The sequence below is a fragment of the Daphnia pulicaria genome, chromosome 7 (assembly GCF_021234035.1).
Source record: "Daphnia pulicaria isolate SC F1-1A chromosome 7, SC_F0-13Bv2, whole genome shotgun sequence".
NCBI classification, from domain to species: domain Eukaryota; kingdom Metazoa; phylum Arthropoda; class Branchiopoda; order Diplostraca; family Daphniidae; genus Daphnia; species Daphnia pulicaria.
In genome coordinates, this window is record NC_060919.1 from 9,503,723 (window position 1) to 9,524,871 (window position 21,149).

General features: G+C 41.7%; 1 protein-coding gene across 1 annotated transcript; it reads right to left on the reverse strand.

The window, feature by feature from the left end:
- Nucleotides 1-124: 124 nt before the first annotated feature.
- LOC124348399 lies at nt 125-20,946 on the reverse strand. Its single transcript, XM_046798601.1, has 3 exons — nt 17,702-20,946; nt 2,569-2,746; nt 125-2,265 (listed from the first exon to the last, which is right to left on the reverse strand). Exons 1-3 carry the CDS (start codon nt 20,015-20,017, stop codon nt 1,838-1,840), a joined length of 2,922 nt encoding a protein of 973 aa, XP_046654557.1. The 5' UTR covers nt 20,018-20,946; the 3' UTR covers nt 125-1,837.
- Nucleotides 20,947-21,149: the final 203 nt, after the last annotated feature.

Here is a 21,149-nt window from a genome sequence, read left to right on the forward strand (position 1 = left end):
ACATGTATTTTGTCAAATTTTCGACATGCGAAAATCTAGCGAAAACATAGTGCACGTTAAAAAAAATGATTAGGCCTAGAACGTATTGTAATAAATTTTAAAACAAATAAAGAAACTCGACGAATTAGCATCAAATGGCTTGTATTTTGTGTACCGGATTGCTCTGTTAACAACATAAAGTGCCCTACCATTATGCACAGAACATTATAGCAATCTGGTAATAGTAAATAATAGATAAAACAGTGGCTACGTTCTCTCATAACAGCTTGGGCAAGGACTCCACATCTAAGGTCTTATATTATTGTGATGCATCTATTTCTCCTTTGAATTATTCACCGTCGTATTACTTCCTCTTCTTGAATTTTCTCTCGCGGTGAATCATGGGGTGTCTGGTCGATAATCAATACACTCTCGCTACATTTGCAGCAGACATGATTTTCATCTGTGTTAAGTTTGCAGACAAAACTAAGATATCTAAACAATTTTTTTCGGTTTACAAACTATATGGTGGAAAAGATGAGAGTAAATGAAAGGAAGATGGATGAAAAATTTAATCCCAAATGGGATTCACTTTGAAACATTCACCCACAGTCGAAACCGAAACAGACTAACAGAGTTGCTCTTCAATCCCACGTATATAAAGATATACACGTCGTAAAAGGTAAAACCAAGGCAAAGTTAAAAAACTTGTCAATCAGTAAAACGAACCATTTTTCTTGGAGTTCAAGCAATCGGCAATTTATCAGTTAAATTATCTAACGAACAGTATATCGGTGCGAGAAAGAATAAAGGCTGCTATATTTATTGTACATTTCACTAGGAATAAAAAAGATACAAGGGGGAGGGAAACTATTGGCTATTGGGATATTCACGGACCAGTCAAATTTTAAAGTCCCTATGAATTGCTTGATCCACCTCTCGTCCGTCGCTATTGATTTCGTTGTCGCCGTAAAAATCACGACGTGCAAAACCATTGCTTTTTCAACAATGAACAAAATGAAGCTCGCTTCAGATCAAACAAAGTTAATCACCTTACCAACTTTTGCGCAATACTGTCGTACATAGAGATATTGTTGAAACCAAACGATTCAAATTTTTCGTAAACTGAACAAAATCGCCAAAGCTTAATTCAACAACGCTCAACTGTCTGTATGTAGCTCTTCGCAGTTTACATACCAGATGCGTCCTTGAAAAAGCATTTTTTAAATTGTGTTTTTTTTTGTGTGGAAATAGTAGCAAAACAGTGCTCTGAACAACAACGAGATTAATTCAACACAGAAACTTGTGTTTTTTTCTTGGAATTTGAGGATCTGGCCATTCGGTAAAAATCTAAAGATTTAGATGAACTATAGAATTTTGAACGAAATGAAGCAACTAAGATGTAAGAATGGATGAATATTCTACTTCGTTCGACAGTCTTTGAAAGTTGGCAAGTTTTCATTCCTCAAAGGAAAAAAAAACGGAATTCAAATAAGATAATTTAGTGAGATGGGAAAGACGAAAAAAAAAGAAATTGTTTGGGCTGTCAAGAATTGTCATTCCTTATCGCGAACCAAACATATATTTGACATTTTTATCGTAACTTTGCGCGATGACTAATATCACGGAGATTCTCCGTGTGAAATAGTAGTTTTTTTGTTATAAATAATTTCAGTCGTGCAATGTGCGCGACTGAGGTTAACTGCAATATTTAACGTTCATAAAATCACCAACGAGAGGGAGTGGGCGACGTGAAACATTTTGGTGTTGAATTTGAAAGAAGTAAAGAGAGAGAGAGAGAGAGAGACTTGAACACAGATTTTTTTTTTTTTTACACGAAACACACTCATTTGATAGTCTATGTGAAATACTGGATAACCGACGGAAGAATGGCGAAAGGAAGCACTAATGTTCGCCACTGCCATCCAAAATGCAAATGATTCGTCCACCCACTACTAGACAGTCGACCAGTCAAAGGTGGATCTTTGTCCGAGAATGGAGTGCATTGGTCATCACTGACGTCCAAGTCGCCCAGCAATTCTGAATCCGCGACGATTCCGCCAACCGAAGCTGTATCATTCTTATATGTTTGTTGACAGTCTTCCCTGTCGGTGGTAACATCAGCGTCTTCTTCAACGAAGCCGGATATGTCACCCAAGCTGGCCACACAGAGTGACGGGTCGATGTCTGGCTCTAGATTGTACTCCAGAGTGCATGGCCGGTAACAAGACCGTTCACTGTAAGCTGAATTTGTCGACTGATTGGTGGTTTCCCGTACGTCAGGATCTGTGTAAGACCAACCAAAAACAAGAAAAGACTGATAAGAAACTCAACAACATTCCGTTGTAACTAGGACAGTTGCAATAAAAGGACCGTGTTGGCGTTAGTGCCTATTTCATTTTCATGTTTTAGGAATTAAACTTATACAAACAATTTAAATATTAACGTTCAAACATATTTACAATTAGTTTTTTTTTTACAAAAATGCAAAAGAATTTTTCTCTTTAAATTTTTTTATATGTTTCATAAATGGATCGAATTACGCAATATAGAATTCAAATTAAAAATATGTTGTATAGCACAATTTACCGATGCAAAGAAACGAAGGCTCTCCAGCATACTGACTACCGGGTCCCGATTTTTCAGCCGGCAAGAAATATGGGCACAAGCGCTCTACTTCGTGACAAAAGGTCCGACACGGCTTGATGCGATCTCCGTCTAGCCACATTGGCAAAACCATGGAACACACCCATTGGCGATAAGCAATCTAATAAAGAAAAAGAACAAATAATATGTTAATCGCAATTCTGTTATACGACTTGTGTAATTGTCTATGGTACCGTACATCATAAAGAAACAGTACGTATATTAGGCCTTAATGACTAACGTGGAAAAACAGAAGTCATAAGAATAGCTTATTTTGTTAGTTTTTGTTATTATCTAAATAGAATAAAATCGAATGTTTTATTCTCTTTTTTATGCGTTGATGTGACGGCCTAGACTTTTAAAACGTACTAGATAGTCCTTTTTAGATCCATCTTTCTATTTTCTTTAACAAATAAAGTAAAAAAAAATCAAAATCAAAGCAATTGCAAATTGAGGTCCGAACAGTCAGACTGGACATTACGATTATTGATTTTATCCTCTAGGTTTATGCTACTAAATTCGATCTCTCACAGTGGAACAATAAAATACCGTCTATGTTCAACTGATTCAGTTTAAATGTAATTTACACTTCATTTGAAAAATAATATAGCCTATAGAAGAATGATGCGATAAGTTGCTAGGGCAATAGACAACGGGGGTATTTAGAACGTACTGACACGTTTACCTTTTTGCGTTTTGCTAACGAACTTATCTGAAACGGGAACAGGTTGTACAGTGTTTTAAGACTTAGAAGCCGTATCGGTAAGTAAGCTCCCTTAGGTATTTTTCTTTTGAAATTTTTGCAGAGGCGTTTATCATATTCGATAGTTGTCTCTTATTTATAAAATTCAAAGGAGAATTCAACAAAAGCTAATGGCAGAAAGAGAGAGGCTAGGATACAATATTGGTCATGTATTCTCCCTTAGTAATTATTGAATTGAAACTAATAAGCGCTAAAAAGGTCGATAGATTCGGGGCCGAATCCGGCTTAATCGAAACCAATTGAACCAGGAAACATTATATACACTATTATATTATATCCCCATTTCGTGGATTGAGCCAAAGTCAAAGGACAAAAAAATGTTGGAAAACAACAATAAAAACGTTAAATAAAATATTGAAAGCTGAATCATGGTCGCCCAATTTTAGAACAAATTCGGAAGAGAACCAACTTGCAGACCAATATGTTGTTCTGCTTGCTGAATGTAAATGTCTTTGCCATGTATGCATAAAGTAGCGACGCATCCGTATTTCAAAATTAGTTGACGCCATTAAATCTTCGATATGGACATAAAATAGTATCACAAAAAACCTTGCAAAAAACGCAGCTGTTGGTCCTCGATCTACGAAATAAATCTCTACATGGATATCTCAAAATCTGTCTACGTTATATGTAAGATAAAACAAGAATCAAGAAGGCAGGATCATCTAGGCTATAACTCTCGAAGTCCTGAAAATATATGTGACATATTGTGGTCACGTTACGATTTTATTACCTTCTCTTCATATCTTTTTCTTGTCTGATAGTACGTCATCACTTTATAACATAAAGATTTTAAAGATTTCAATTACCGTTAGCAATCTCTTGTCCTTAAACGATCTTATATCTTATACAAATAGACAACAGTACTATATTTTTCTGGACTAAAATAAAAAAACAAACAAAAATCGGTACTTTATCGTTTTATTGTAGACCAGATCAAATAATGTCCCTACCAGTACGTACTGCATTTTAGAAAATTGATGTAGAACTGCGGAGAATAAATGCGCGTGCATTGTTCCACACGTTTACCCAATTAGTGTTTTACACTAAACTGCCTGCTTTATGTTTCTTTTTTTCTTCTTTTTAAATTTAACCGCTGCTGCTGCTGGCCTGGTGACCCGCGACTATTGGCTTATTACCTAATTTTCTGTTGCCCTTTGTTTGCCTTGTTTTTAATTTCGTTCATTTATTTGATTTCATGCTTGTTTGTTTGCGTTTGTTTGTCAATAGACGTGTTATTTACTTGATTTGATTTTTTCCATCGTTCATTCATTTCTGTAGGCCTTTAATCCACACCCCACACGATGTGAATGAGTGATTGCTTGTTTATTATAATTTTTCACAAAGGGATGCGTACAGACGCACAGAACTTCTCACCGTCATGTGAGTAAAACGTGGTAGACTCTTGGACTGGCAGGAATCAGCACATTATAATGCAAGATTGTGAGTGACTTACGATAAAACATGCTAGAAACAATTCCTATTCAATCAGCGTTTTAAGCATTAATTATTATCGAACATTTTAGTTTGATCGATCAAAGTGATCAAGAAAATCGAACGTCTAACAATGCTTCATTTGTCCCGGAACACTTGCGACGTGATCTTATATTTTTATAGGGAGCGCTTGTCAAGTCTAAAATTTTGATTTACATCCTGACTATTTCCGAAAATAATAAAGAATATCGATTGTTGGTGTGATGAGGGGCGGGATGTGTTGATGCTGGGCGGGATAGCAAGAGAAGATTTCTTTGTATTTCGCACGGCGCAGCAGCGACGGCGAGGCACGTGACTCGAGCTAATCGATACAAGTCAAGTGGTACGGCTACCTCTTTATGGTGGGTAGTCGTCAGCTCTGCTAACGGCTCCGTGGTCCATCTATTCATTTCCCTCATCTACTGAGTTCTCAGCTCATCTCTGACTTTAATAGCTCTTGTTTCTACACACTTTTTTAGACCCTTTTTTTCAAATTTGTTTCCATTTCTTTCCTAAATCCCCCCTCCTCCTCCTTCACGATAGGTATCTTTTTCTTTTGTTGCTGTAGCTCTTGTCTTCCTCTTTTCACAAAATTCTAAAGCAAAAAAGGTACTATACTGGATGATGAAAAAGATAGGCTATATAACAAAGACTATCTACGCAGAATTGCTGGTGCAGCCGAGAGATCGACATCCTACTATAAGCTGCAAACACCAGAAGACAACAGAAGAAAAGTCCCCTCCCCCCCCCCCCCCAAAAAAAAAAAAAAAAAAAGAAAAGAAAAAATATTGATCTGCTTTTTCCTGTTGTATCAAACTGTCTTATTAATTTCCTTGTGGAATGGTGACAATTCTTTTTGTATAGAAACTAATACAAAACGAGTTATTTTGACAACTAAAAACGCGTAATAAGTTGATAAACTTCATTAAAATGCCATCCCAGTTTGTTTGTTTTCATTCGCAAACGATGGCACCCAAAACTTGTTGATGAAAAAAATTCACGCGTGCAAAACATTTTTTTATGATCAATATACTCATCTTGCCTATTAGGATTGCTGATTAAACCAACATTGTCTACTTGAGAAACCAAGAAAAACGTTTGTATTAGAAATGATATCATTAATTCCATGTGTGTTACAACTGGTTGTGGTTTCTGCTGTTCCTTTGAAAAATAAAAGTTTGCGGAACAGCCAAATTGAATTTTACCCTAAGAAGGCACGCGGTTTCATGCAAAACATGAGAGTAACATGTTGATTTGTAAAAAAAAAAAGCCTTACTGACTACCAAATAAACCAGTTTAGTTGCCCCATATAGTAATGACATTTTCGAATTTTTAATTAAGATGGAGCGAAACGGCTTTTGCTTCTTTGCCTCTCAGTGCAGCTTTTTTCCGAAGTTAAAAAGAATGAAAGCCCCAGCGGTAGCAGTTTCATCCGACATTTTTGTATTTTTATTTTCTCTGTGTGTGTATTTATCTAATGAATGGAGTACAAAAGCTTTCCGTTTCCTTCCGATGTGCCATTCTTCCATCCTATTGTTGCAAATAAAGAGACTGAACAATCTTCACTATAGTCACGCTCAAGTCTAGCCTACCTTCTTTGCCGGACTTGTACAAAAGCTCAAAGCTTATTATGGAAGCAGAGCTTTGCTTCATTCGGGGAAAAAAAGAGCCAGGCCAGAGAAATTCATGTATTTACTATACACGAAACTATACGGCCGTCACATAAATCATCAGATTAAAATGGAACGAGTGACGAAAAGAGGAAGAACAGAAAAATATATGTCGAGAGAAATAAGGGTAACGAAACACGGCAGTTCGATCACTACTCGGCTGTTAACGGAATTTGTCACCTCCCATTTGGGCTGCTGGATCAGCTGGAACATGACAAGAAAATCCATAACATACATGCGGGATGTAACCGCGTAATAATAAGAAAACAAAGGGAATGGTCCGTGACTTGCGACTAGAGAGAGAGAGAAAATACAAACTTTAAATGAGTTTCAAGCCGCCTAATTCGATTACGCCCAACCACTAATGAAATTTTGACCGCGTACGCAGAAGTAGTATGGGGTACAGTCTGAGTAAAAAACATCGATTGGAAAAAACAAACTAAGTTGAAAAACAGACTCTAGCGATCACTAGCGATTCTTCGACGTACGGTCTTGCTGCTTATAGTTATTTGTCTCAATTTCTACTTGTAGCCTCAAAGAACCGGAAAAGGTAGGCGGTTGTCTATGCCCCCTCCCAAAAAGTCAGTCTCCGTTTTTTCTGTCGGCTGAACCTGGTTCTTCATCATATCACTGAATTGATTAAGGTGCTGCTGCATGTTATCTACTCCGTGCGGGGCATGTTATAGACCACCTACACAGCACGCGCTGCTGCGGCGTGACAAGGAGTATTCTTATTCGCCCAGATAGCGCAGGCTGCTGGGCATCTGTCCCAAATTCCTTGCTATTGTGTCTATGTATCGGTGGAAGTTGTGCGCGGGCGCAGGGCGGATAGGAGCCTGCTCATATAGGACTCTGTGTGTGTGTGTGTGTCGAAACCTTAAGTTTGTTCTTCGGATCTCGTTCTCTCTCTCTCTCTCTCTCTCTCACTCTCTTTTGGTCGGACACTTTATTGATCGAGTTCTACCGAAAATGGGAGGTGGAAGAGAAGAAGAAGAAGAAGAAGAAGAAGGAGGAGGAGAAGGAGGAGAAGGAGAAGAAGAAAGAGATAAGGAGGGCGAAAGAGAAACGAAGATGAGAGGGACCGAAAAGGGAACGATGAGAGAGAAAGAAATAGATGGGCAGAAGAAGTATGAAGTTATCCGCGAAAAAAGGCGACGGCCATCCTCTTCAAAGTCAAACTGGGTAAAAGTAAAAAGAAAAAGAAAAAGAAAAAGAAAAAAGAAATACCTATCGAAAAGAAATAAAATAAATGCCCAAGATTCTACAATCCTCTGTGCATTCGATGTCACAATCTCAATTTTTCTCCGTTTTGCAATCATCATCCCGTTTTCTCGCTGCTGGCTTGCAATCATTGGCATACAGCACGTACTTTTCAATATCGGACACCAATACGTGGATATAGTTGCCAATGCTTTGAAATGCTTATTCCTAGCCAGACAATGTCCAATTTCATTCATTAATGGCAGAAATTAGCAATTGACTGCCATTTCAAATTTCAATTTCGAACTTGTTTGGAGGGGTTCGCAGTTCGTACTGTGCCGTCGAGCGGTTGCTGTTGTGCTTATACAAGGTCGTGGTTACCTGCATCAGCGCCGTACTTAAAAAAAAAAACAAGAAAAAATTTCATCTAGCCTATAAGATGTTAGCTTAAAGTCAGCTTAAAGTTGATTTGGATTCACCGACTTACGGAGATGAGCATCTATAAATAATAATACAAAATAAAAATACTTTGCATCTCGTCAATTACAACTGCTTATTACGATTTCGGGATTCACGTTGGATTGAAAAAATAAGGTACAGCCTCAGCCCCAACCTCTCAGCAGCCAGCAGTCAACAGAGTTATAGGCTATGTTTGACATGTTGTGATTTCTCTGAGCTTGAAGAAAAAGACCAGTCAACTACACCCAAGGAAATATAGCGAAGGGAGTGGGGGAGGCTTTCGGCTTTCAGATGTTGGTGAGTGTGATGGCGTCCCGAGTGAACTCAAACAAACATGAACAACCAGCATGACCCATAAAGGAGCTACTGTTGGCTATCACCCGCCGGCAATCTCCTTTAACCCGAGCAGCTAACGCACCTAGCCTAAAATGTCCCAGTTAAAATTATAGGCTATGTCTGTTATGCACGTAGCCAGAAAGAAAAAAAGTTGCTAAACCCCCCTTGACAACCCAAATAAAGCTCGTCAAAAGCTGACGATGACGACAGAACGCGCTAATGTCTCTGTGGTCGTCGTGTGGATGTATCGAACCAGACACGATGCTGGACGGCATTGTATGAACATCACCAAAGACAATATGTTTCCACTTGATAGGCCTACTGAGATTTGGTAACAATTGGGGATGATTTGTTGTGATGACTGCCGATGGATGGGAAAGAAAAAGATCGAAAAGGGAAGTCTTGTAACATGTTTTTGAATGCGAGAAAACGCTTGATGAACGGCTGAGGCATGATAATAATCGGAGAAAAATATAGTACGAAAGTCATTTGTATGGCGCTTTTGCGCTCACGACGGCGATCATGAAGCGGATAGCGAATTGACGGAAGAGCGAGAATAGGAGTTGGATGACGAAATGAGGAGATGAGTTTTAGTCTGGCCCTACTGCCCTGCGGATAGCATACCCGCATATGCACCCGACGGAGCTCTTTACTCTCTCCATATGCGAGCAAAGTATCGATTTCCAGTCGCCTTTTTGTGTACTTCTCCATCTTTTTCATTGGCTCTCTCCTCTCTCTCTCCACCCGTATACCCGCCGTATGATTCTCTCGCACGTTTTTTTTTTTCATTTCTCTTTCGGCCTCCTCACCAGCACCACACGGTCAATTATTTGATTTTTAACTTTCCCACAGTTCATGCGAATAAATTTTGTTCTTTCTATTTCTATCAATTTTCTAATAATAAAATTGATTTCAGCTAGGTTGAAAAAGTTTTTATATAGAGAGTAAATTTTTAAATCTTCGGTAAGTTAGTGAATCACCTTGTGCCTGTGTATAAAAAAAATAAATTTACGTTGGTGTCTACATCAAATTCCGGTTAATTCTATGAAATGCTGTTCATGCAGGCACGTTCTCACTCGGTGCGTTCTTGTGTATTGGCGTTTTTACTTGCGTTTTGTTTCTCTATCAGTTAACAATTGTTTTTTACAAGGTTATTTACTGAATTGTGCAACGAATTCTGTGTGGATATTCAGCGGGAATCAGTTGATTCGTTATCAAACGCATTTTCGCATTTTTCTGAAATATCAAATATCAGCACAGCATCTAGATTTCAAGGAAATAAAATGGTTGCACCGCTTAATGACGCAGCAGTAGCTGATCATTTCATTACTCAATTAGGAGTTATATTTTTTGGCGCAATTTTTGAGTGGTACATAAACATCACTAGCTCGAAACAGGTACAATTCCGCATTTAGGATTCCGCCAGAAAGATTAAGAAAAGAAAATCAATAAAGCTGGTATGTAATTCTGGAAACATTGTACAAAGTGACGTGATAATCCTAATGCTAAATTAGTATTGAGTAAACCCAATATAAATTATCAGTTCAAAAGTTTATCGATAAGATTTTGCATGTTCAACTATTTATAAGTAACCATAAATACCTATTACCTAATATGAGTAAATAATATCATATAAATTTAAGGTATAGGCTATTGAGCAATTGTTTTATAGGCAAATGGACGATTTTATTTACAATGTTCATTTTTTCTATCGAAACACAGCTTTTGTGACATGTTGTTTGAGAAAACTTTTGAATCAACAAAGAAACCCCTGTCATGACAAACAATTGCACAAAAGAGCGCGAATTCCGTCGGACAGAATAATAAAAAAAGGAAAAAAAAAAGAAAAAAAAAAGAATTTAATGAATTTCCAATACAAGTTCGTTGCGGTTACGAAACATGCTGGTGGTATACAAAGGCGGAGTTGTATAGTTTCTACTGTGGGCGCGTCGCACGTTCGTTATTTTGGCTTCGTCTGATTCATCAGTGCGACGCGTGCATAAGACAATGCTTCATCCCTCTACCACTCGATGATCCTATACGAGAGAGAAGGACGACGAGGAGCGAGAGTACAAGCCAGCAATCGCCGGCAACCTGCATATCGACTAACCTTTGACTGTTCTTCACATCACGTCCGTGCTCACAACTCCGCATTTAGTACTTAAGTACGAAGCCTAAATATACTGTGCTCTTTTGCGAGGGGTCGTGACTTTCACACTGATGTTTATACTCTCTCGGCCCCAAATTAATTTCCAGTTCCTTACCACAGGCTTTGTTGGGTCATGTTTTATCTTCCAAGAAAACTATAATCTTTGGCTACTGATTGCGACGAGCCCTACTACTGCTGATTGATTTGATCATTACGTCATGTATGAAGTAGCCTTATGTCTGGACCAGTCTGAATTCGGAGAATTTTTATAATACATTTAACATAACAGTATAGCATACCGGTATCTAGTAATTCACTATATAACGTGTTGTTCGATCGGGAAACAAATGAATAATTTTTACCGTTCTGAAATCAGGTAAGTATATGGAATAGTTTCGTTATCTTGGTTTACTTGGTTCTGAGTTTATAACTATATCAGGCTGATATTCATTACGTATAGTTAATATATGTTTTCTGTCGTTCAATCGTTTCATCGACTAATCTAAACATGAAAGAGACACGCAGCAATAATATAATGCTAGTGTTCAATTCATTTGTCGATGAATTACCTGATGTAAAGCTATTTCGTGTTGACTAATATAATATTGCATCACGTAAGTAAGATTTCTGGACTTTTCTTCCAAAGGTATACGCACTACATTTCCGTTTTCCCCGTTGATCGAAAGAATAACGGAGAAAGAGAGGGGAAGCTTCACCCATTCAATAGATGGCGTGCGAAAATTTTCCGCCGCAGTGACCGGCTAGTGATATGTAAGACTTGTCTACTATAGTATGTCTTAATGTCCGATTAAGGTGAAATGCATTCTAACATATGATGAATATTCCTTTCAGAAAATTAACTAAGCAAAGTACGTACTGGAAGTTATACTATAGTGTTGATTGTCATTTCGTTGCGTCCTCGGCATGTCTAGGGATTTCTTATCAGAATCAAACCAGACCCCCCTCCCCCCTAAAAGGAGGAAAAAAAATCAATACTACCGGTACTCTTCTACTCTGTAATGGTACGTATACAAGTTATATAAGGAATGAAAAAAACTTTGTAGCCTAGTTTTATTTTCTCATGAAAGCGTTCGTAGTTATCAAAAAAAATTTTAAAAGTGCCTATCACTGTATGACCGTAACGAAAAATGTTTAAAAAATCCGCGGGCGAAATGCCACAGGACAAACTTCAATCATGATTTTTTTAAAACGAACAAACAAAAAAAAACAAAACAAAAAAACAAAAAAACAAAAAACAAAAAAAAATAATCAAATGACGAGCGAGAAGTATTTTGCGAATAGAATCATTACAGCCATCTGTTTTTGCGAATGAATAAATTATGAAATCAAGATGATAATTCCCGCAGTGAATGACGCCCAACTTTACCTCGACTGTACGCCGCGACTGCTATTTTTTTTCTCCGTAAAAGTGTACTCAATACTACTTCAAAGATATAATAAAACCACCGCGGTCGAAGATTGAGACGAGTTTAAGTTTGTAAATATGAAATTAACGTGGACCAAGATGTCTTCTGAATCAAATAAGTTATAATGCTACTCCCTTCGTCGTCGTCAGCGTCAGCGTCATCTTTCCTTCAGATCAGCCTATAGAGAACGAAATCGAAATGAAATTGACAAGTCATGAAATTGACAAAATTTCATTTCGTTTTTTCTCAACTGCTGTACATCGTAAATGAAAGGCAAGTAGGGAAATGGCATGAACAAAGCGAAACTCCCAGCAAGTCCTAATCACACTTTGATCAATAGAACTGCATTGTCAGCAACAGCAGCAAACCAGCCATCGCGTGGTTCTGCCGACATGCATATTCTGTTTTTCTCTTTGATTTCCCATCGAACGGAAGTAGTATGAGGCATCGGGGAAAATAGCATCACAAAAAAGCGTACCCTAAGGCACATTGCAGCCGCTTTTGACACTGCGCTATTCACTAATCACCAGGTCTCCAAAGACGTCTTCTCTTTTGGCTTGTATCACGGTAAATAGGTCCTTGTTAAGCTAATTTACTGAATAAGATTAGACCCGAAGAAAAAAAAGGAAAAAAATGATGAGAAATCACAAAATTCGATCGTGAAAAATTGTAATCTTCTGCCGCAATGGCAAATCGATGACGAATAATGGATATTACGGGTGGGAATTCCCATCGAAAACTTTTTTTCCTATGTACTGCGTTCATACAAAAGCGATCTTCTATTATAAATACGTAATAGTTATCACAATTGAAATAGTACAATTGAAATTGTAAAATTTTGTCATTTACCATACGTCAACTACATTTCCCTTATTGGCCATGTGTGATAAAGGGATTCTCGATACGAATCCAAAATTAAATTTTGAAAACTATTGTGAAAATGTACAGTCGCGTCAAGCCGTCAACAACAAGTATAAAAGTAATACCGCAAAAACACGGCAACTTATTTTGTTTCGATTGCGCTGTTTGTTTTCTAAGTGACCAATCTAAAAAACGTGTTTTGAGTTGCGACTATGGATGAAAACAAGCGAGGTCACGCTTGTTATACGCTTTACACACGGTGAATTAGTTACCTGATCCGGCAGAGGTAACCCTAAGCTCTCCCCGACTCTTCCGAATTCATTGTACTTTTTCCATTTCCATTAGTGTTCCTGTCCATCGGTTCTGTAACCACCAAGAGGGAGGGGGGGGGGGGGACTATCTGTTCAGGTGACACTTATGGTCAACAGTGACGTGCCAGTGGACGGCCTCACGTCTCCTATGCGCTAACGATTCGGCAAATAGGTTCAGTCTCTTTTACGCTAATGGATGCAGGAACGTAGAAGATGAAATCTAAATAATGAGCCATGATGGTGCACTTATGTTATTATCAACAACGGGAACAAACGAGTGTCCCGATAGTATACTATACTATGGCGGCGGCGGAATCAAGATAGAAGCAGCACAGTAGGGGAGATATAAGCGGGTAGGACACAACGATTTTTTTAAACAAGCGCACGCAGGCATTCATCATACTGTACAGAATCAAGGAAGTTAGAATTTACATTGTTAAGCAATTAACTTCGTCTAACTACTCCACCCTACGAAAGTTGAATGCTGTTCCGACAATTCGTGGTAGTTCAACGCATTTATATAGAAGCTAGCAGCAAGAAAGATCTATATAATGCTTCATTCCGATGGTTGAGTCAATATATGTATACTGTAGCCCACTGCAGTCTAGAGGATTTCAAAATAAATTTCCTCAGACTTTTCGTATAACAATACAGAAAGTAACGAATAGCCAAAAAAAAGCTCACAATTGCTGGAGGGAAAAAAAAAGAAAACGAAAAAACAGTGACAACACCCAGAGTTGGTTTATTAGTCCATGAAACCCAAGGTAGCAATAGTGCATATAGGAGAGGCAGGAGGAGGATGTGTGTGAAGAGGGAACGACGGAAGGTGTCATCGGAGAATGGTAGGAAGCCGGGAAGCTGCTGCTGTGCGCGTTCATATATAATTATATATGGAGCAGGACGGAAAGACAGGATATACACAGCAAAGTGAAAAAGGAAATCGGTAAGAATGTGGGGGAAATGAGTGAAAGAGAAAAGGCAGGCGAAAGAGAGAGGGGCAAATCCCTTTCCTTTGACACCGCATATAAGATCCTCGACAAACTTAGCGCGTTGTGATGAAGTGGCCTCGGCGGCAAGCGCTCGCTTGACGACAATCAAGGAGCCTTAAGAGTTTCGAGGCAAAAGTCTAGGCAGCAGGCAGCAGGCAGCAGGCTGCAAAAGGGGAAGACACTGTCGAGACAATGGGCCAAGAAACTATAGTGGGAGGAAGAACGATGGAAACATGCGAGTCTGGAAGAGTCCAAGGTGAAGATTGTGAGGGCGGTTAGTAAGAGAAAAAAAGGGAGAAAGAAGCTATAGATGCACCCAACGGCAGCCGAAGGAAAAATGAGTAGGCTAGAAAAAATAGGGTGGACGCGTACACACGAGCAAACTGCACGATATAGTGTGTAGGAGAGAGCTATTGACACGTCAGCAGCCGGCAATCAAACAAGAACATCCTTCTCCCTGGGTTCTGTTCCTATTTTCGTATAGACTTATTCTCTCTGCTCTGCTCTGCTCTGCTCTCTCGGTTTTTATATGTCGATCTCTTATAGGCCCAGCTACTATCTCTCTCCTTTTGTCTTGCTGCGTCAATGCACTACCTCTTTGCCTTTCTTTCTTTTTCTTCCTTTTCTTCCTTTTCGTCCTTTTCTTTCTTTCTTTCTTTCTTATTTTCTTTCTTTTCTTTTTCTCTCTCGTTTGTTTCTCCGTCACAGGACTAACAGGAGAATAAGCAGAAGCAATTCGGCCATTTGTCTATTTTCCAAGTCTACCAACTCAGCAGTCAGCATCCATTGTTTCTACGGAATCCGCCACTCCGCACCATTCGACGGATGGCTCCTTTCGGCTCCCGCCCCGCTAGTCATCTCGTCCACCGTCGTCTCTAACCCGCTGCCCATTGGCAGAATACAAAGTGTGTGTGTCTGCGTCTAGAGGTGGACCAGCTAGGGCTCGAAAAAAAAAAAAAAAGAGAGAAAAGGTTGGAAAAAGAATAAGAAAACGTATAAAGGATAAAAGAAAATAGATAAGAAGACCGGGGCGGAAGTGTCGCCAACAATGACGTTCTCTCTACCCTCTATCGGCGAGATCTGATTTTCAAGTAGGAATCCGCAGCTAGCGGAGAGGGATGTATAGAAGCCAGAAGGATCGGCCTGTATCTGCCTGCCTGCTGGTTGCCTGCAGCAGCAGCAGCTAGGGGTGCGGGAATATACTATATAAGGCTCTTTCATCCCGCTGTACACAAAGCCACACAAATGAATCGAATCGTCTTGCATGGCATCGACTCGACTCGTCGAACCACGTCGAATATACACCGACCATGCGCTTATATTAATAGATCGATAGAGCACGTCCATCTCTGGCTCTCAAACAGTCGAGTTCTTCAACTTTCCCAGATTTTCACTGCGGGTCAAGAATCGAAGAGATTCGTCCGATGGGGTGGTGGGTTGGTGGGGGGGGGGGGCATATTCAAGAGTGTTTTTGACTATAAGGGATAATATAATGTGGTCTGTGCGCTGTGTAGGATATCTGACATGCGGCGGCCGTCCCTATTTCCATTGCTGGATTCTCGGCTCCCCCCACCCCTTTAGAGTCGCATGACAATCTAAACAAAGGCGGGCCAACACAAAAAAAAAGAAGAGTCTTCAACTTTTTTTTCGGTGAGCCCCTCGTCTCGGGTCAGGGGCCCTGACAGTCGCGGGACTCGCGGGCGCGTATTTAGTCAATACCGGCAAGCCAGTCAGTCGGATTTTTTTTTCTTCTTTTTTTTTTCTTTTCGTTTGAAACTTGAAACTTTTATCTCTCTTGTTTCATCCGCCCCTGCTGTTCTCTGAGCCGAACATTGGAGAGAAAGACTGTTGAAAGGAGGGATATATAGACTGAAAGGAAACAAGCAGCAGAGGAAAAAGAGAAAAAAGGAACGCGTGAGCGAAAGCAATGGAGGAAAGAGAGGAGACGAGATGAGAGAACGAATCTGCTCCGTTGATATGAGCGGGACACGGACACTCTATCTTTTCCCCTAGTTTCTCTTCTTCTTCTTCTTCTTCTTCTTCTTCTTCTTCTTCTTCTTCTTCTTCCATTTCTTCTTTCTCCCTTTTCTTATTCGTTGCTTCGCTCTCTCTTTCATCTTTCCTTTCGGTCTCCCTCCCTCCCTCCCCCCTACCCCCCGCTTTTCCATCCATCCATCCGCCCTCTCTCTCGTCTACTCTTTCGAGTTTCGACTCTCTTCCGTCGTCTCCTTCCATCGCCTTTTGAGCCAGTCAAGGGAAAGATGTTGAGATTGCTGGCGGGAATCAATAAAGTTGCAGCCGAATACAGGTTCGGCTAGAACCGTGTCTGCAACCTACTTACTAACCTTCTCTCCCTCTCTGTCCCTCTTTCTCTGCCTGTATCTCTATGTTCATGCGTTCGTGTGTTTCGACCGTGGTCCTTATCCTTCCCCATAACTCACAGGCTTCATTGAACACATTCATCAACAACTGCCACACAACTCAAGAGTGTCGTCTACAAGGGTGAAACATTGAGCAAGGAGAGCCAAACCCATTGATGACGATGGAAGTTTGGATTGAGAATAGATCACACGGGGAGGGCGTTTGTGGCAAAAGCGGATGCAGAGGTGATAATATGCAAAGGCAGAATACATTGGCTAGACGGACATGACATCACTTTCGATCGAATTGGGGTATCTGAAAGAATCCTGCTGAGACTGTACGTTGCATAAGAGAAGCAACGATACTCGTCACAATCAAGTTGTTCATTTCATTTCATTCGTTTTTTTCCCTTCTCATTTCAAATGAACTAAGGAATGCAAATTTCCCGTTAACTAATTGGCTTGATTAATGACATGCATCAAAGGCGTGTAATTTGTTTGGCATTTGATTGATTATATAACTACCAAAGTCACAACAAGCAACGCCAACATCGCCAAAATGTCAACTTGTAACTTGAAAGCCAGAAAAACAGAAATCTGCAAATGAAATGAGACCGAAAAAGTTTGTTTCGCAGGAACGAGAAAAGGTGGAGCGTCAGTATAGGATTATCGATCGGATCAACCGAATAATGCCGGGACCCGTAGAATCGCAATAAATAACAAACTTATAGCCAATAAGCCTATGGCATAGGTAGCTCGCACGCTTCGGCATTTATGTTGTGGTATAATGCCCCTCATGGAGCAAACTATGGCTACTAGACCTGATTTGTTTTAATGCAGCTTTACGATACACCCTAAAACGCAAGTTAAACACAGGCATCTAGGCCAAAACTCCAGCACGGAAAAATTCAATATCGTAACCGTGAAAAAACATTAGCTTATATATGAACAATTAGTCGATAAACTCAGCTAATCGATCACAGTACTATAATCTATCATTTCAAATTTTAGAAAAAAAAAAAAAAAAAAATCCATCGTAGTAGCCCATCAAAGAAGTCAAGTCAAGTGACACACTGACCTTGCATTTCTGGCACGACGACTTGCTGGAGAAAGTCTGGCCACAATCGTAACGTCGAATGATATCCTCAAATTGGCACACAAAGTGGGCGGCAAGGTTGTCCAGTCGCTCGACGGCCTCAAGGTAAGCATAGCACTGCGACCGGCTGATGGCGATGCCCTCTCGCATGGTGTCGCTGAGGACGTGCCACAAGCTGTAGTGGTAGCAGTGGTGCAGGTGGTACTTGCGCAAGGTGTCGACCCGTTTGGCGCCGTCGGCATGGCCGCAGATGCACTCGGCTGACGACGGTCCCTCATCTCGATCCCCATCGTTCGTCTCCTGGCTCCTACTGCTGGGCTTCAAGTAAGGAAGGCACTGACTAACTTTGGCTACGGCTGCGTCCGCGTTCCTCGAGCCGCCGTCGTCAGCCGTCACTCCGCGTCCGCTCCATCTCTCAACCTCTTCTTCGCCACCTTCTCTTCTTGCATTGTTGCCTTTGGCGGGGTCGAGCGAGGGCGGCCCGTTTTGGACGTCGTCTTTGCTGCCGCCGCTAGTATTGAGACTATTCGTCGGTAGACTGCTACTTCGATGGCCAAATGTGACTGGAAATGGACGCCCGTTGACGGCAAAGCTTCCCACCGTTTCGGGCAGACGGCAATAACGGTCGGACGGACAGGCCGGAATAGTCGGCTGAGGAGTGCATGACCCGGGATTGGGCCTAATCCAGTTGAGAGGCGAAGAATTTGGAGTGTTCCCGTTAGCCGCCCGCAGGATGAGCCCACCATCGGCAGCCAGCCATGGATTGAGGGAGTCGGTCATCGGCAAACGGTCGCCGGCCAGTGAGGATGACGGCGACTCCGGCACTGATTGAAATGCCGGCCCTGGCGTGCTAGACGAAACGGCAAAGGAACTGAAACTACTCAAAAGGAGCACTACCACCAGGCAACTCGAAGAAAGTGTCGACGAAGCTTTCCAAACTGATCTCCTTCGGCCGAGAGAAGTGAACAGCGGGTGCTCGATGGTGATGGTGAGCCGGCTCGTCTGCTCTTGATTCGCTACTAACATAGGGGGCGAAGCTGTCGGAAGACGTCGCCCCAACCGACGATTCACGAAACGATCGTTTGCAGTGCCGTTATCGGCACCGGTGCGGTTTGATCGCCGCTGCCACTGAGAAATTGCACAAATCCACTGAAGGCAACCTCGTCGGTCCGTCCGTCGACGGTGCGACTGAGCTAAAAGATCGGGCCGACCAAGACCGGGGCTTTCGTTCCGCGCTGGCCACAGCCAACTCCACCAGTCGCACCACGTCACGTGACACTTGTCGCCGTTGCGTCGGATGCGGTTGTGATCACGGTGAAGGAGGGAACGATGATTAGCGTTAATCCGGACGTTAATAATGTCCCGGCTTCCGGTGCGGTCACCATTGAATTGACCTTCACCACCGTCACCGACACATTTGGAAAAGGAATTCGATTTCGAACGGGCGTCACCGGCAAGGGAATTGGATCGGTGATCGAATTTGGATTTGGGTCGCCGCAACCAGACGGATGATGTCCGAATGAGCCGGCACAGGACGGCGCAGCAGAGCAGTGCGCTGTCCAGTATCCAAATCGAGATCAGTGTTCCATCGCTGGGTGAAGCCGACAGGAAGAGCGGGTGTAAGCACTGCAAACCGTAAGTTTCACTCTCATCCGGAGCCAGGGGGTGAGCTACCTGATCGCAAGGTGGGAGGGAGGAGAGAATCAAAGCGTCCACTGAAACCGGAGAGGGTGCGATCAAAGGGGCTGGCAACAAGGAAACCGGCGAAGATTCAACCAAATGGAAGACCAAGGCTAGAAGGACCAGGAGATCGGAAATAACGAAGACAAATGCAACTAACAAAGGAATGCTATTCGGCCAATACCAGGCTTCTCGAAGCGGATCAATTGTGGCAAATCGCTCGTCTGGGTTGGGCGAAAGCAAGGGCGGCGGCGACCAAGTCGACGGCCGGTGCTGGCGTGCGTTCCACTGGGACTGGTGCAGAATCAACCGAGCTGGTTGGACTGGGCAATGGGCCGGCGACCCGCAGCAGTCGAAACGCCGACTGCTGCTCCAGTGCTGGTGATGGGAGCCACGATTGGAAAGAGAGAGCAATCTCTTCGGTCGAATCGGCTGCATCGTTTCGGGTGGGAAACGTGTGGCCGGGCTCCACCAGCACCACCTGCAGGTTTTGCGACTCTTGTCCGGACTTCTTATCATCATCAACATGCTGTCGATTCGGGTTCGCCTCCTTCCTCTGGCTGGGCTCCTGCTGCTCATTGAGAGGTGACAGCAGCGGCGGTGGAAGTAGATTGACATGACCGAGGCCTATAAGGTCCGCATCCGCTACTGCTCCGCCCGGCCCAGGCATTGCAGTAGCTGGGCTGCAATCCAGTACCGGCGATCAAAGCAAGACGCAATCGCCGGCGGCTGGCCGGTGCCACGATGCTGTCTTCTCAGCAGCGACACGCTGCTGTCCTGAACCCTACAGGAGAGACGGCGCTGCCAGCTTGTTCCGTCAGCTCTACTGGATCTTCGAACCGCCACCGTGTATAAATGTTAGGGGAAATTTTCCAGAGGATCGACGGCACTTTTCTATGCCTCCCACTCACGCTTGGAGTTCCGAGTCAACCTCGCATTTACTGTGTGTTCTTAAATCTTAAGTGGAAGATACCATCGATCTACCGAAGACTGTTAGATTAAATGTTATTAAATGGTTTTATAAAAATAAAAAATGGGTAAACGACTGGGAAATAAAATAGAAAGTAGATAAATTATTGAAAAGGTGAAACTAAACACAATAAAAAAATGGCGTTAAATAGAAAAACGTATAACGGAGTTAATGCCAGCTTTGGTCAATTGAGATAAAGGAATTCCGATAGGGGGGGGGGGATCACTTGGACTTGTTAAAGATGTAACAGTTTGTTGGACTGAAATGAAGTATGAAAACGGAAGAGCGAGAACAAACGCGTTTGGTCTCAAATCGACGATAGATGGAGCAAACAACCTTCGATTCCTTTTACTTTGTGTGATCGGAGATTGAAGTTCTCACTGCACTGCACCACAAATCAAACGCTTTCTCTTTCTCATTCACACTAATTCACCCGCAGTAACTATTTACACCAAACAAGGTGAGTTTTTCTTTATGAAATAGTAAAACATTCTACCATAGCGGAAAAATGAGGAAGCCAACTCAACTTTCTAGTTTATCGCACCGCTCCTCCTGATACACTGTACTATTCTCAACGCGCCGCTCTTTGCTTCTGTTCCACTTCATTCTTCTCTTTCCCTCAACCCTGACGACTCTTCGCTCACGCCAGCGCAAAGCCGATGCGTTTGACCCACCATCTATGAAAAGACGTATTGACTAAAAGAGAAATAATCTACATACAAAAAGGTTTTTCGAAGTAACGTAACAAGAAACAGGAAAAGCATTGTATAAATAGAATAC